At 40.0% G+C, this 17,513-nt stretch overlaps 1 protein-coding gene across 1 annotated transcript in view; it reads left to right on the forward strand.

Moving 5' to 3' along the window:
• The first annotated feature begins 937 nt into the window (after positions 1 to 937).
• ntrk3b (neurotrophic tyrosine kinase, receptor, type 3b) overlaps positions 938 to 17,513 on the forward strand; it is a 342,714-nt gene continuing 326,138 nt past the window's right edge. Inside the window, exon 1 of the mRNA XM_061669747.1 lies at positions 938 to 1,431. Coding sequence (XP_061525731.1) covers positions 1,010 to 1,431 — 422 coding nt within the window. The 5' untranslated portion in view covers positions 938 to 1,009. The remainder of the gene's footprint in view (positions 1,432 to 17,513) is intronic.

The following is a 17,513-nucleotide window of genomic DNA, read 5'->3' on the forward strand; positions in this document are numbered from 1 at the left end:
GAGGAGGAAGAGAATTGTTTATACTAGCAGGAGTATTCCACCAATGACTAACACATCATCTTCGACTATACAAATCATATTACGAGTCTCAGTCACAGTTTAAGGCAAAATGCTTTGTAGCAATGTTTTAGCATTAGCATTATAAATCAGAGTCCACCAATGACAGAAAGAACTTCTAGTTGACAAATTATATCTTGGTTATAATATTTTATTTAAAAAAATATTATTATTATAATAAAAACATTATATCTTTGTTATAATACTTTGTTGGTAATGCATCGCTTTCTTGTTAGCATTTCATAAGCATTAGCATTACCAAGAGCTGAAAGGATTAGCATTCTCATTCCACCAATGGCTAGATCGTCTTATTCTACTTGTACTGTTCCCATCATATTATGAAGGATGTGGCTTTGAGTTTTGGCTATAAAAACAAAGAAAAAAAGAGATGTTTTACTTTATCGTGAGTATTATTGTAACATTAGTATTCCTGTCTGGGTCTGAATTTATGTCGCATTGTTTTTTAACAAAACACTGGTTTTCATACTATTTCATTGTGTAGAAAATGTAGCTGTAATGATTGAATAATCTTATGTTCATGATGCCTTGTTTGGTGCGTCTTATATATACGTGTGTGTGTGTGTGTGTGTGTCTGTGTGTCCGAGAGTGTGTTTGTGCGCGTGCTCTGTAATAATCACACTTGACTGCATGCAGCTTCTGCAGGTGTCAGTACGACAGCAGCCGGTGGGAGGGACTCTGACGCCCCCAACTTCTCATTCGATGCCTCCCCCCACCCCGCTCCTCGCTCTCATCCCTCCATCTAGTCAGTCCTGCTTCAGCATCGCGGTAAGGAGGAGAGAGCAGCATCTGAGAGTCTGGCGAGGGGAGCCACCATGCACGTTTGCCTGGAGATTTCTTCCACTTGATTACCGTGTTTTTTTTTTTTATTTTGATTTGCATTCCCCCCCTTCTGTCTTTGTGTGTGTGTTTGTGTGCATTTGTGTGTGTGTGTATGTGTGTCGTGTGTGTGTGTATAGATATATATTTTTATGTGAGGAGGCAAGGACACACCACACAGAGCATCCTCTGTTCTCTTAAGGAAGGGCAGCCAGACCTCCTCTTCCTCCTCCTCTTCTTATTCTTATTCTGTTGCCCATCTTTCCTTGGAGACATGGATCTATGCTTGGACCCGCTACGGATTTGCCAGGGCTGGCGGCTTTTCTCCGTCCTCCTGCTCCTCAGCCTCCTCTTTCGGGACCACCTGAGTTCCATGCTGGACTGCCCGCCGACGTGCAGCTGCTCGCCCACCGATATCTATTGCAATAAGTCGGACAGCGGCCGCTTCTTTCCGCTGCTGGCGGTGCAGGATGGAGCCGGAGCCAACGGCAGTGGAGCCGTGGACATAGCTGATTTGTTCAAAAACATCACATCCATGTGAGTAGACATCGGTGTGTGTGACACGCACCACCTCACTTCACATTATTTTTTTTTTTTTTTGCATGTGTACGTGCATGGGGGGTGGGTGGTGGGGGGTGTGCATCCCCAAAGTTGCACCCCCGCAGGCCTCTTCATCAGCAACCTCCTCATCCTCTTTTTTTATGAGGAGGATGTTGCTTCCGCGTCCAACTACTCCGACAGATTGCGCCAAATGGAACAGAAATAAATGGCGCAGTGAGGTCAACCAGTTACATATCACTACCCTCCACCTCTCTCCTTTGGGACCCCCCTATGAACTTGAGACAGATGTGTATGTGTGTTAGAAAGGTGCAGAAATAACAGTTGTAGTGCAATGTCGTGTGGAAGCTGTGTGCAAATGTGCTGGATGCGGCTTTTTCTTGTTGATCAAAGCATCTCTTATGAGTCTTCAAAAACATCCTCCGCGGCAGAGCTTTTCTTCTTGGAAAGTCAAGTACAACACATTTTGTGAGGGCTAACACTTGGTATGTTGGTGCTGGTTTCATCTTTTTTTGTTTAAGATGAAGCCACACACAACCCCCCCCACACACACAAACACACACACACACACACATAGACCTACACAAGCTTTCTTGTACATAATTCATGAAGGCCAAAATATAAACTTTCTTTCTTGAGAAGTTCATAAGAATGCACTGTGCGGTTTAACACTTCTAGTGTTGTTTTGCTGGTTGCAGTATGTATGTCTTCATACATCATTTTGTGTTACTCATTGGTTGTGGTGTTAGGTCGTCCATGGAAACAGTGCACAAATGTACTGGACATAGCTTTAAGCTCGAAGCTATCTCTCACAAATCGGTCAAAATTAGAGCTTTCCTTCTTTTAAAAGTTCCGAAAATGCAATTAGTGTTGCTTAACACCTGTGATGTTGTGTCGTGCGTGGAAGCTGTGCGCAAATGTGCGTTTTTTGATGACCAAAGCATCACTTCAAGTACATTCTCCATGGCAGTTTAGAATGGAGCATCTTGTGTGGCTCCACAGTTGTTATTAAGTGCAAAGTAACACTTGCAATATTGTGTTGTGTGTGGAAGCAACCAGCTGCATCGTTTTCTATTTAAGATCAAAGTCATCTCTGTTCTGAGCTTCCAAGAAAATCCATTTTGTGGGGTGTGCTGGATGCAGCTTTTCTGGTGTTGAAGTTTAAGGCCATTCCTCACAAACCTTCAGGTAAATCCTCCATGGCAGTGCAGAGAACAATCCATTATGTGAGGCTCAACGCTTGTGGAGATGTCGTGCTATAAGCATAGCCTTCCCTTAAGAGCTTTCATCTACATCCCCTACAGCAGTGAAGAAAAAATAGTTTTTTTGTGGCTCCAGACTTGTGATAAAGGTGCAAAATAACATTTGTAGTGTTGTGTCATGCTAGATGCAGTGTGCAAACCTGCTAGATGCAGCATTTTGCATTCAAAATGGAAGCCATTCCTGTCAAAATCGGAGCTTTCTTTCTAGAAAAGTCCAGAAAATGCATGCCGGATGCATCTTTTTTGTGTTTAGGTTTAAGACCATCCCTCAAGTACATACTTTATGGCAAACCAGAGAAAACAGCATTATGTGGTTCCATACTTGTGGTGTTGTGTCATGCATGGACACTGTGCGCAAATGTGCCGGATGAAGCTTTTTGTGTTGAAGAGCAAAGCCACCGTCAAAAGCCTTCCAGTATGTCATCTATGGCAGTCTAAATTAGAGCTTTCCTTCTAGAAAAGACCAGAAAAATATGTTTTGTGTAACTGAACTCTTGTTGTATTGTTGTGCTGAATGCAACATTTTTTTGTGGCATTGTCATGCTCAATGCATTTTGTGTGTGTTAAAGAGTAAAGCAATTCCTCACAGGCCTTCAAGTACATCCTCCACTGCAGTACAGAAATTCTTTTTCAGCTTTAAGCTCTAAGCTGTCCTTTCCTTTTTGAAAAGTCCATAGAAATGCATTTTGAGTGGCTCCACACTTGCGGTGTTGTGGTGTGCGTGGAATCAGTGCTCTAATGTCCTGGAGGCTGCCTCATTTGCATATGAAGTCGCTCCGGAAGAAATTCCCACGCATATAACCAACCTCTCCACTCTCTCTGTCTCTCTTCTTCGCCTTACATCACTTTTGGGTTCCTATTTAACCTTTTATTCAACAACTCATTTGCTGTGCGCCACTAGAGGGTACCCTGTAACCGCATCCTCTTCCTCATCCTCCCGCCCTCTCCATCTTTCCTAACAGCATTGAAAGGCAAAAAAGAGAATGGCGAGGAGATGAAGGCAGCGGCACCCTCGGTGATTACCGTGACCCTCGTGCAGCGTGTCATGATTTATTCATGGCGTAACTTGTTGCCGTCATTTATCTACCCTCTTGTCCACCCCGGTTCGGATGGGCTACTGGCTCGCTTGGTTTTCTCTTAAAAAAGAGCAAGTTTAAAGGCAAAAGTCGTGGTCTCATTAGCATTTTTTCCTGCCTTTTTTATAAAGAGCTCCTAATCCAATTGACCTGCAAGACTAACGGCGCCTTTCGTGGCGCCACTCCAGCAGCCGTCTTGTTTTTCTGCTATCCTGCAGCAAAAGGCTGACTAACAAATGTACTGGCGTCTTTTAAACATGGCTGATCATTTCTGATAGTTTACTTTAAATATAAAGTGATGCAGATGATTGAAAAATGTGCAATAAATACGGATTTGGAATTGAAGGAGGTGTAATTTCATGCATCTAGTAGTGAATAAAAGTTGTATGACCAGCATAGAGTGCGATTGATTCAGGCCCAGCTAGCTGGCTGCCGAAACAAGTTGAAATTTGAAGAGGAAGAGCGCAAGTTTGGTGCAAAAGTTCAGTTGGTGATACATATTGCATTAGAGCATTGGTGTTGCTAGGCCTATTTAAAAAAAAAAAAGACATCTTGCTTGAGCTTCCAAACACCTTCACTCAAGCCAAGCTATCATATACTGTTGCACTTGCACTCTCAAATGAACACAACAGCTATGGCACCTGAAAATTATTTTCAATCGGTAATTTAAAATCACAAATTTATTAGGGTGTCATGCATTGAAATGGCAAAAACATGGTGGCGGGCACCAGAGGTCCTCATCACAAGCCTTGTCAAGCTAACCAATCGTATATCGTCTGACTGGAAGCTCATTATCATTCCTATTTAGTTGGGGTCATCTTTAATTGTGCGGAAATTACAACAGAAAGTAAACGGGGAAAGAGCAAGGAAGTTGTGAAAAAATCCAATAGCGTATTTATCCATGATGCAGACTGGAAAATGAATGGAGTTAGGTTCCCCAGGCTGAAGAAATTAGCATTAGTGGAACAATGTTCTAACCTTGTGAGCAGCTGTTTTGATCTGTTGGATGGACTGACTGATGTTGAAATGCTAATATCAGTCTGTTGAATTTGTGAAGATGGTTAGCTTCAAATCTCAGGTTTTGCTGGACTATATTTCCACTTGGTTGTTTCATTTACCCCAGTACAAATTGAAATAATCCACTACATTGTAATATGCCATTTTAAAGTAAGAGTTTAGAAATATTAGACTTTACACCGATTTTATCGGGCTTTGTCGGTATCGGCTGAAATTTAGCATTTAATGCCGATCGGCTTTAATGTCATAATTCGCCAATCCGATCAATGACATCATCGATCGGCTCCACAAAAGACATTTACTCCACGTCACCATCGTGCACAGTATATTTGAATCCAAAAGCTAGTTCATTTTTAGCATTGTCACGCGTCTTTTGACGAAAAATTGGGGATCCCTGACGGCCAATAAAGTTATTTAAAAAAACTATTTAAAAAAACATGTTAGCGGTGTGGAACAAACAACACACGCCGTTCTGTCGAATCATGCTCTTAGGTTTTGGTGTGGGTGAAGTAATTTAATTACAAATAAAGTAATTTTATTACAGTAAGTTAGCACCCATTATATCTGTCATGTAATGTTGGTTTGACCTGACTGATTACAATACACAATCTGACTAGCGCAGTGATTTACAACCTTTATGGAGCCAAGGCACATATTTTACAATTGAAAAATCTCACGGAACACTAACAAACAAAAATGTCACAAAAAGTGGATACATTAATTACTGTATGTACTTTCTGCCATCTAATAGAAGACCATTTATCATTTGTTGTCTGTCACTATGTCTCACTGGCATAAATAGATGAACAAAGATACATTATTTATTGTAAATATATTTTTTTTGAGCAATCAATTACACAAGTATATACAGTAAATGAACAGGTCATTTAAATAGACACATTACTCCATCCATCTTGTGATCGGATCGGTGATCGGTTATCGTTTTTTTCAACTCGTTGATCAGTGATCGCCAACAAAAATCCTGATCGTCTAAAGCCTAATAAATATCTGTCAAAACAGAAGCAGGTCTTATCTTTAGCAAAAGTGGCCGGAATGTGAAAGTGAGTTGTGTCGTTGCTAATGCTCTCTTAATCGTAAAATGCAATAACATACTGTATGGTGACACCGGAGTCTTGCTGCTTTGAATGGGAGTCCGTTTATTTCTTGACATATAATGACCTATCTGTTCCTTGGTCTGGAATAAGTGTTGCAAAAGAGTGGAGGATAAAGCTAAATGCATCCTTTGAAGTGTTTTGCAACTTTAGGCATAATTTGCCCACTTATTTGCGTTTGAATTGTCCAAATTGGACAACATTGATGAAATTTAGGCCTCTTTATTTGCATATCTGTCATCTGAAATTCACCATTAATTCAATATATAGTTGACCAAGGACATTTCTTCACGTGTCCGTCGCTTATTTAAACCAAGCAACCAGCCAGAAAAAAGCGGCACGGCTGCCATCAGTATGCACCCGAGGTACAACTCGTCCTCGATCCTCTCTGCGAAGATGGCACCGTTTTTCCCAACAGGCTGCCTAAAAGAAAAAGCGGCGAGTCCAGATAATACAGTAGTTTGTTCTTCGTTGGGCGGCAGGAGGCATGGGCCCTTTTTGAAGTGGAGGAGATAAGGCCTGGCTGTCGCACTTGAAGATAAAGAAACACAATTTTCAGTCAGAAGCTGACATGTCTGACAGGTTACGGTTAAGTGTTGTCTGTTTGCACATTTATATTAATGCCTCCAACTCTGATGTTGGGGTAGGGGGGGATTATTTTCAATGTTCCATACGCGCTTTAACAATGTGGCTCATATCTTCATCCCAGGTACAAATATAAATAATATACAGTACACCGCATATGGCTAAAAAAAAAAAAAACATTGCCCATGGTCCTGGTTTCACTTGATGACATGAAATCCAAAATCCATGTCTATCATGAGTAGAGGCGCAAAAAAGTTCTCATTTTCAGGAAATAGCTGGTCATTTTCAGGGGTCGTTTGGCAGAAAAATGTTCACCTCCTCTAAGTCTATTGATTTGTTTAGAATATAGTTGCAATTATTTATAGTAGATAGATTGGCAACACTGAATTCTGAAGCTTTTGAGGTTTCGTTCAAGCATGTTGGTGGAAGATGACTGGTGTTTTTGGCCTAATTGTGGGGGTGCTGAAGCACCGCTAAAATGAATACCAGCACCCCGTAAAATTTGAGGAATCAAAAGAAATTTTTATAAACTGTCCTTTTCAAACAAGCTAGAAAAGTGTAAGTCCAAACATTACTTGGTTGGAACATTCAGTATTTTAACAACAGAAATACAGCAACCCCCATACCTCAAAAATAGTTTGCTCCACCCAGTCCCTCCCACCTCTCCTCGACTAGACTCTCAGCACTGTACTTGTTCAGAGCAATAGCTGCCATCCAGTGATATGGTGTAAGTACCTGCCTTAAACCACGATATGTGAAACATTTCTTAACTTAAGCCACTCAGTACCTACAGACATTTATCATTGCTACTTCTCATTTTTGCTTTGAAAATGTGTTAAAATGTACAAAACAGTTAAAGTTATCTTGCCTGGCTGGGAGCTCAGCACCCCTAAATTTCTGATCCTAGACTCGCCCCTGCCGCCAGTGTATCTGACTACTTTTCCTTGATTATTTATTGGTAAAATGAATGGTTAATTAGTTGTTGCCCCAGCTTGGCTAGCCTGGGGTGTAACTTCAGGAGCCATGTAGAGGCACAAAATAGTCTTAAAAACCCATGCCGCTAAACAGACAGGAAGTCGACCATTTATTGTCAAAGCAGCCATTTTCAGACGATAGTTGGCCATTTTCCGGAATCGTGTGATCATACAATCGAGGACTCCCTCTACGGCGTTAGTCTGATCAGTGTCGAATTTGTGTTAGCTGTAGTAGACAGATGGTTGATGCTCAATTTTTCCAATTGTATGGATGGAACATGGTGGCTCGGGATGAGTGTTTGACAAAACTCCCATGATCAGTAATGTGTAAAAATTGATTTATTTGTTTATTGCAATATTTTGGCTATCCCCTGTACATACTTAGTGTGAATCAACCACGTCTCTTATGAGTAGATACACAAAAAGTCTCAAGAAGCCATTCTGTAAAACAGACAGGAAGTCAGCCATTTAGGTCAAATCTGCCATTTTCAGCTGGATGATGGCCATTTTCCTGGATTGTGTGATTGTACCATTGTCGACTCCTCCTAGTGTATTGATTTGATTGGTGTCAAATTAAATTTGGGTATAAAGGGCAGAAGAGTGACAGTAAATTTTGAAGCTTTAGAGGTTTTGTTATCCTGGTTAAAATGTTTGTATTTTAGGGGTCATAAAAGGGGCCCATCCCTTGAAAACAACCTTGTCGTGAGCCCTGGAAAGTTGGAAAGAAACATTTTGCCCCTGACACCAGTTTCACCAAGAGACCCGGAATTGTCCATCATAACATCATGTACAAAGGTCAAGGACCAATACCCAAACTTGAACAGGAATGTCAGTCATTTTAGTCTAAAGCAGTCATTTTGGAGTGAAATCCAGGGGTTGTCCTTTGACGAATTCCTCCTGAAGAATTCAGCCAAATGAGCCCCAATCGGAAGCATGTATCCTATACAGATGGGCGATGCTAAATTGTGAAGCATTTTTGCCTCTGCCATCTAGTGTGGACGTAGCATGGCATTAAATTTTGATCAGTTTGAGCATTCAGCATGAAAATCCGGGTGCGAGGGCCCATTCATTGCTCTAACCTTTTGAGGTCCCGGTGGAGACGACCTGTCTACTCTAGTGTTTGTTGAAGACCAATTTACGGATGTATCTTCCTCATCATCGTCACCATTTTGTTGTCACGCCGCTCTGCTGATGCATTAAACTCGTTTAAAGAGCTCACATCAATTTGCTTTATACCCAGTTGGAAACACAGCCATAAAAAGAAGAAAAATACAGTAATATCACGCAACGTTCCATAATAACAGCTCTGGGATTTATCTGTAGTCACACACATCATTACCATTACATCATCACGTGTACTACTTGCAAATGTATGAAGCCAAATAGTCCTGCAGAGGTTTGTTTTATATTCTTTTGAAGATAACAATGGGATCACAAATTACTATTTGCAGACGATGACGAGGTTTTAGCGGTGTTTAATGCGTCCCTACCACGTCAGGGAAGACAAAACTGCACTTTATGTGGATTATTCTTTCACTTTTATTGTCTTTCAACTCCGCTATATGTATCTTTTATTTTTTATTTTTTGCTGTTGCAGTTTGAACACAAACTTGTTTTTCTCATTCCGAGACACTGATCAACAATTGTTTCTTAGCGACTAATGAAAGAAAACATGTCAAAGTTCTACTTTATATAAATCATGAAGAAAAACTAATTTCCCCGAACCAAGACCATATTTCTGTCAAAGCAACATTTAAAGAGAATGGCAAGTCACAGAGCAACTGACAGATTGCCCCTCCACCCTACCCCCGCCCCAGGCCTCCCAGAAACAAAAGAAGGGAGTAATTCTCAGGAATAAAATCTGAATATTTGAGAAAAATATGAATACAATCTGAAAATGTAAACTGAAAAACAACAAAAATTGAAGCATTTTCTCTCATTGCAAAAGAGGACCACTGGTCACGGCACAGCAGAAGTACAAATGCCGATTGACACCCAAATCTAAAAAAAAATGGGACGCATCTATGAAAAACATTTTAATAGAATCAGATTTTTTCTTTAATCAAACAGTGTGATCATCGCCTCTCACTGCAAGAAATTCTAGACACTTGGATCCCAAAAAGTGACATTGTCGGAGGCAAAGATGAAGTTCTGTTACCTAACCATAGACCCCCCCCCCCCCCCAAAAAAAATCTAAAAAATCTGGGAAAAAAAAACATTCATGTGAAAAGATAAAAAATAAATCAGAGAAAAATGAGATAAAATATGAAGAATGCATCTAATCTGAAATAAATCTGAAAATGAAATAAAAAAAAAATAAAATCTGAGCATTGATTGTCACTGCAAATCCGAACTATTGGTGCCTTTAAAGAGACCCAAGTCACAGCACAATGGAAGAACAGATGCTGACCAAGATGATGACATCATTGGTTCTTTGTTTTGGCTCCCAAAAGTGAATTTGTCTCGGAAAAATACTTACTCTAATTATAAAATCTTGGATCAGGACCAGACGCAATCACAAACACATTTAAATTGAGCGCTCTTGGGCTGTGCTCCAAATAAATATCTTCAGAAAACAAAGGTTTGTGCCAGAATAAGTCTGAAGAATGAATAAATTGGTCGAAGATCACAATACGCTGAATTAACTCGTCAGAAAGCGTGCAAGTGGAGATTTAAGTGCTATTTAATATAGTAATGTATTTAGAGGGCCTGAGTCTATTACAGGCCCACGGAATCATCGACAGGCTTCCTCCTCCCCGCCTGGCTGCAGCTCAGATGGTGCTCGTGCTGAGATATGATCATTATCATAGTGAATATGACGTTTGTCACATTTACACAGCGCACTATTTGTTATGCTGTACCTCGTACAAGTGGTTGTGTTGAACATTTGAGCAATCTCTTTGAGATGCACAAGATCTATGATGATCAGTTGTGATTTGGTAGAGAGTGGACATTTTTGTACCTGGTTATTAGAGATTTTATCTTGTGATACTTCATTTTGCATGGGAAACAAGACAAAATAAAAACGGTTCTTAGTAGTGGTAGGGACCAAAAAGGTGTTGTTGTTTTTTCCAGTTAGTAAACGCAAGCTGTGCTACTGTAAACTGGTGCTCGGGATGTGCGTCATGTTTGACATGTTAACTGATCAATGACTGCTGGAAGACTTGAACTGAGGGCGGCAGGAGGCATGGGCCCTTTGAATCCAGCTAATGAAATCCAAGATGCTTTTTTTGGATCCCCCAAAAGTGGACTTGTCTGGGGAAAAGAGGACAATCTGGTAACCATATGTGTAATGATTGGTATATTGACAGACCCAGTGACTACTGGAAGACTGTTTGGAACTGAGCAATCTAGACGATGAAATCCTTGATGCTTTGTTTAGATTTCTCAAAAGTGGACTTGACTGGGGAGAAAGATGACATCTGGTCATCAAATGTCTGTAGTGATTGGCATGCTGGCTGACCAATGACCGATGTAAGAATGTGGAATTGAGCCATCAAATGTGCCGCCTGGAATAAATGACCCATAGCTCGGTCTATGATTGCATGACCAGTGACTGTCAATGACTGTATACAGTTTTCAAATCAAAATGTCGTGCCATAAGGTGGAAAACAAAGAAACACAAGTGGGTGTGTTTTGGAAGAATATCTGCCGATGGAAGTGATGAAATCACAAGGACCCCAAAAATCTGTCAATAAAAAAGATCTAAGGTAAAAAAAAATGAAGGGAAAAGGGGGAAGAAATCTGAAAAAAAAGAAATCTGTTAAATAATATGGAAACCCCAAAATAAAATGTGGATAATCTGAAAGAAAACTGTCCATCCATCCATTTTCTACACCGTTTATCCTAACCAGAGTCGCGGGTATGCTGGAGCCTATCCCAGCTAACTGTGGGCAGGAGGCGGGATACACCCTGAACTGGTTACCTGCCAATCGCAGGGCACATATAGACAAACAACCATTCGCAGCCACTTTCATACCTACGGACAATTTAGAGTATTCCATTAACCTACTGTGCGTGTTTTTGGGATGTGGGAGGAAACCGGAGTACCCGGAGAAAACCCAGGCAGGCACGGGGAGAACACGCAAACTCCAACACGCGAGGCCAGATTTGAACCCGGGTCCTCAGAACTGTGAGGCGGTTGTGCTAACCAGCCGACCACCGTGCCACCCAAAGAAAAATGTAAAAAAGGTGAAAAATATTTTATAACAACTACAAATCTTGAAATGTGGAAAATAAAATGTAAAGTAACCTGGGGAAAAGAAGTAACCCCGGCGTCCGGTCAAGTAACCATATACCCCGCACCCCCAAAAACGAAATCAAGAAATATTGAATATATCTGGTCGAAAAATGGAAAAGTAACATGAAAGAAAACCTGAAAGATTATCCATCCATCCATCCATTTTCTGAGCCGCTTCTCCTCACCCTAAAAGATTAAATAAAAAAAATAAAAATAGTACTAAAAACCTGAAATGAAATCAAGAAAATCAGAAAGTCATATATTTTTTAAGTATTACCTATTTTTGATTTTGTATTTGTTAATATTTAAATGTGGGAAAAAATCTGAATGGAGGACCTCTGGCCCAAAAAATCGAAAAAAAAAAAAAAAGTAAAAACATCTGAATAATCTGAAAAAATTATAGCATTATGGACGATAAAAATGTTGCCTTTAAATGGAAACCAGAGTCACAACGTAAGGGAAGAATAAATGCTGGCTGATGTAAGGCGATTTCTTTGGATCACAAAAATCATCTGGTCACCCCCTCTGCATAAAAATGTCTTCTCGTTTGGGTTTATGAGGTCTTGTGAGGGAGTTGCAGTGATATTGATGAGAAGTAGCAGGACACCAGATGAAAAAAAGCCTCAACCTCGCCGCCTGGACCTTTAAAATAGGTTCCAGTCTTTAATGTAGGATTTTTGATGGCTGCCATCTTGGATTAATATCACATTGGGCTTTATCAATTAATCATGGACCTGAGATGAAGCCGCTCGCTAATGGAGTTGGCTTTATGCAGCCCTCAAAACTGGGTTTGGGGTCACAAATATTGTGATCTGACCATGCTATAGCATGGGTGGGTAAAACGTTTATGCTCATTGGCCACATTTGATTTTTAAAACGGACAAATGGGCCAGGCCTAGGTAGGTCGAGGTAAAAAAACTAAAAGTTACAATTATAGATAAAATAAAATCACACTAAATGCATTCTTATTTTAAAATTTGATTTAAAAATCAAACTATTATGAATCAAATATTTGAAAAATAGTACAAAAATGTAAAACATATATGTACATTTTATATTATTACACACTTTTAAAATAAGAAAATGTAAAAATATAAAATTATTATTGTTTTGTATTATTGTTGTATTTAGAATAAATAAATTAAAGTATTTACTAAAATAAATGATAAATGCTCAGTGGGCCAGATTATAGAAAGGAGGGTTGCCTGTCGCACGCCATACTTTGCCCACTCCAACCCTAAATGCGCCGCCTCACCATCCCGTTCCCCGCCCTCCTGCCTTTCTGCCTCCATATTCGTCGGCTCACCCCGGGCGCTGCAAGCGCATCATCAAGTTTGCATGAACCTGTCTTGCTGGAAAAGTGGGTCAAGGCTCGCCATCTGAGAATTAGGAGGAGCGAACGCCTTCATTGAGATTCTGGGTGTGCGTCAACCACTGCCAGAATCTCGGCCCGTGTGAGCAACCCAGCTTCTTCCACACCCCAACCCCCAACAACACCGCCTCCATCACCGGTGCATCTGCGTGCTGCCCAGCGCCTGAATGAAGCAGACTAATGATGCACCTTCCCTCTGTGGTGCTGCCCTTTCCCACTGTCAAAAGACACCATTCAGAAGACTCATGGCATGGGAAATTGGAGTGGACTCGATACGGTGACCAAAATGGTCACGTATGTAACCCTATTTTTTTTTTTTTTACTTTCGCGATTGCATGTTTTGATACTCCTTTAACACAGTCTCACTATATAAGACATGGTGGTTGAAAGTCGCCTTCTTTTTCACTGCTTTTGTCAATATCCTCCACCTGCACACTCTCCTTTCTGAAGATAGAGCGCCATCTTGTTATTATGAACGGCCCCCTCACCAAGGCAAGAGTGAGCCTCGCGGTGGTGGAGCGGTCCCCCCCTCCATCGTCAGCGACAAGGGCGCAGATAGTACTGGTACTGACTCCGATATATAATGAAAACATAATGACTTTTAATCCAGCCTTCTTCCTGAAGCTGGATCTCCAATTGGGCAAGGGAGATGAATCTTACAAGCCCGACATGCTATTTGCTTCTCACGTAAAACACGACCTGTACAGTTACGTTTTGTTGTACGTTTGTAAGACTGAGAAACGCTGGCAGCACACAACCCTGGCCTTATGTGTCGCAATCTTTATAGATTACAACTCTCAGTGGAAATTGGACACATCATCACCGCATCGCGTCATGAGTCTCACTACCTAGCAGAGGCGAGTGTAGGTACTTTGGGTGGACTGAGCCTATGACCTAATTTTGGATACTACCCTTCTGAAATTTTATTGAATTCTTTAGACCTTGAAAAGACCATTTGCTGAACAACCCATAATAGGGCTAGCCTCGGCACTGATAATAATAATCAGAACAATAATGACTACAGGTCAAACTTTGCTGATATCTTGTTTTTTGGGGAAACGGGATGCAATTATTATAATTTCTCGCAATTATTATAATTTCTCGCGTATGATACGCACCCCCAAAGTTGACCTCAAAATTATTGAAAACCCTTCTACCTATGTATAATGCATTTTTACAATACATGATTTTGCTTCTACCCATATGATCAAAACATGAAGTATTATCTGTATTTTGTTAGTTTTTTTTCAACAAATTATTCAGAAGTTAGTACTTTTTTGGAACACGTAATCCTTTTTTAAAAAAAATTGAATCGAACCAAAAGCAATTTAACAACACCTGGGGGAAACCTGTGCAGGTGCTTTGAGTTTAGTAGATGATTAGTGTGAGACGCTCAGTTTAAAACATTCATGGCCTGCATAATTTGGGCTGATTTCTTCACAGTTTCTTCCTGCTTTTGTGGGTTTTATGAGCTGGAAGCCCAAATTATGTAAAAATAAACTAATAAATACTTGAAATTGTTTAAATTGTGGGCCCTGAATCTATAATCTATGAAGGTTGAACTTTTTTAATGGAATTATGGAACTAAATAAACTATTCCATGATATTCCAATTTTTTGGAAAGGCTCTATGTCTATATCATATTGCTAGTGTGGTGGTTCACATTAACTACTACATAGCTTACTTTCACATAGTTGGCATGGGGAATTGGAGTGTACAGAATGGAGTTTTGACATTTAAAAGGTTCTGTCAGTTGTGGAGACCACGCAAATTATTGCAAACCTACTGCATATTTATTGTGCAGTGATTCACATAGCTGACTTATATAGTTGACGTGGGAAACGAGCGTTCATTTGTAACATATAGCGCTAACAAGACTTGCTGGGGCAACGGGGAGGCCAAACAGGATCGGACAGCAGCACTCCCTCCCAAAAAGGGGATGAAAGGATGCCACAGCGGGCGGGAGGATAATTGCGGATGCCTCGTCCCACCTCACCCTCCCTCCACCGCAGTGTTGACTGTCAAATTTAAACTGAATGTTTTTTTTCCAGAGGCATGAATTGATCATGAGTGTTTGCCAGCCAAACATCAGAGTGCATATTAGCTCAAACGTGTCGCAATTGTTTGCACAGATGAGGAAACTGGCAGTGCTCTTATCTCGCTAATGTGGAGCCACAAAGATGACACCATTTCATTCGGTGCTACCTCCTCCAATTTGGTTATATATTTATCACTGGTTCTTTGTTTGTTTGTGATAAAACAACCTAGAGATTCATAGATTTGTTTTATGATGAGTTGGTGTTTTTTTTAATTGTATTTTTTTTATGGATCATCCAACTGCATAATGCTGGAAATGCACACATTGATGACGTTATTATTAATGTTGTCTGAAAAATTATTATAATGTACAATTCCAACTCCATTTTTCATTAAAGATTCCCAAATTTGGCTAAGAAGCCACCCTTAGCGTTTTTGAGAAAAGGTCAGTGTCCGAACCCAGTATCTTGTAGGATCATATTCAGAATGTTTTTTGAAAGGGTGGGTATAATTTAAGGGGGAAATTTAAGTTAAAGTCCAAGTTTTCATGTACTACATTGAAACTTTTTGTGTTTCCATTTGTGGTGTGAAAATTTGGAACAGATGTCAACAACCAGTTCAAACAGAAATATTACACAAATATTTTGGAGAGTTGCCTCCCTACAGAGGAGGGGCTTGGTTAGTCACTAGGGTTTCGAATTAGTTAGTTGTAGCGTGACAGTATATGTTAACCATATTATTTATTGGAGGGTATATGTTACTATATTATTTATTGTTATAGGTAACATGGCATTTTATCATTGCTAACTAAAATTCTTAGAGGAATAGGTTATTGATATGGGAAAATCTATTGTATAAGGTTTATTGTTAATTATGAATATAATGTATTATTTTATTATACACTATTATTATGGTAATATGTCATTGGTACAGATAAAGTTAATAGTATATTATGGATAATTACATTTTGGTATATAAATATGGTTATTGTGACAAGAAAGTCCTTACTACGGAAAAAGAAAGTCAAGCATCTGTGGAAACACTATTAAACCCCTAAAGCTAAAAGCATCATAAATCAACTGTTTGACAAGTTTGGTCTTGTTTACCAACTCGTTCTTGCGGGATATCATCTGTCTTTAAAAAAATAAATAAAAATATTTGTACAATAAACAGTGTTTTCCTTGCTTACTGAAGGCTACCTGCTGCTTTTCTATAATCCATATTGTAACAAATAGCTCATTTGCTCTTCAGTGAAAGGGCTAAAAAAAATTCTTAATGGAACAGGTTGACATATCTTGCTGTGAGTGAGACAAGAAGTAGAACCCAAAAAAATCGAACACGTTGAAATCTTATCAATTAATGAATCTGAGAGGCAAATTCACTTCTACTTTTTACGCCATTCATGTTAAGAGGAGAGCGGAATTACATGAATATTCCCGACAACAATGAGAGAGTGTGTGGTTCACCAAATGTCAAACGTATTGAATTCTAATTAAACACAACTACAATTGGACGTGTACTAAAAGCTTGAAAAAAAGCAGGATTTAGCAGTACACTGCCCTCCAAATGTATTGGAACACTTAGATTATTTCCTTTATTTTTCTGTACACCTAAAACATTTGAGTTTGACATCAAAAGCTGGATGCCCAACTCAGAAGATAGCACCTTCTTATTCTCAATCCACCCATTTGTGATCCAAAGCATTGGAACATGTAAATGGCAGGTGTGACCTATTACACTGATGATTCAAACTATAACTATAACTGGATATGCGCACTCAGTTTCAGATTTGATTTGATTTCTCCAAACTCAAACCCCATAGAGCCTGCATTTTACCTCCAAAAAAAGGGGCAGAAAAACGGAAACTAACGGGAGTAACGCCACTCTTCCCAAACACAAACAACACTTGCCTGAAGAGCTTGCATTTTTCCCAAAACACATTGCCAAAACAACCAAGGTTCATCAGGGGTTTAAGAGAGAATCAGTTACCAAAATACAGGTTGGTAAGTGAACCCAAATATAAGATCAATAATAATCAAATGAAGAATGCAGCCCTATGGGGGCACAAGCCAGTGCAAACTGTAGGCCGGTCCCAAGCCCGGATAAAAGCAGAGGGTTGCATCAGGGAGGGCATCCGGCTTAAAACAAATATGAGCGTTCATCCAAAGAATTCCATACCGGATCGGTCGTGGCCCGGGTTAACAACGTCCGCCACTGCCGCCGTCAACCTGCAGGGCGCCGTTGGAAATTCAACTACTGTGGGTCGAAGTTGAAGAAGAAGAAGAAGAGGTGGAAAGCGGGTTCTTTGACAGAAAGAGAAGAGGAAAGCACAGAGTCTAGAACTGAATGTGGGGACTTTGAATGTTGGGACTATGACAGGAAAATC

This window comes from Phycodurus eques, chromosome 2, assembly GCF_024500275.1.
Source record: "Phycodurus eques isolate BA_2022a chromosome 2, UOR_Pequ_1.1, whole genome shotgun sequence".
Lineage (NCBI taxonomy): Eukaryota > Metazoa > Chordata > Actinopteri > Syngnathiformes > Syngnathidae > Phycodurus > Phycodurus eques.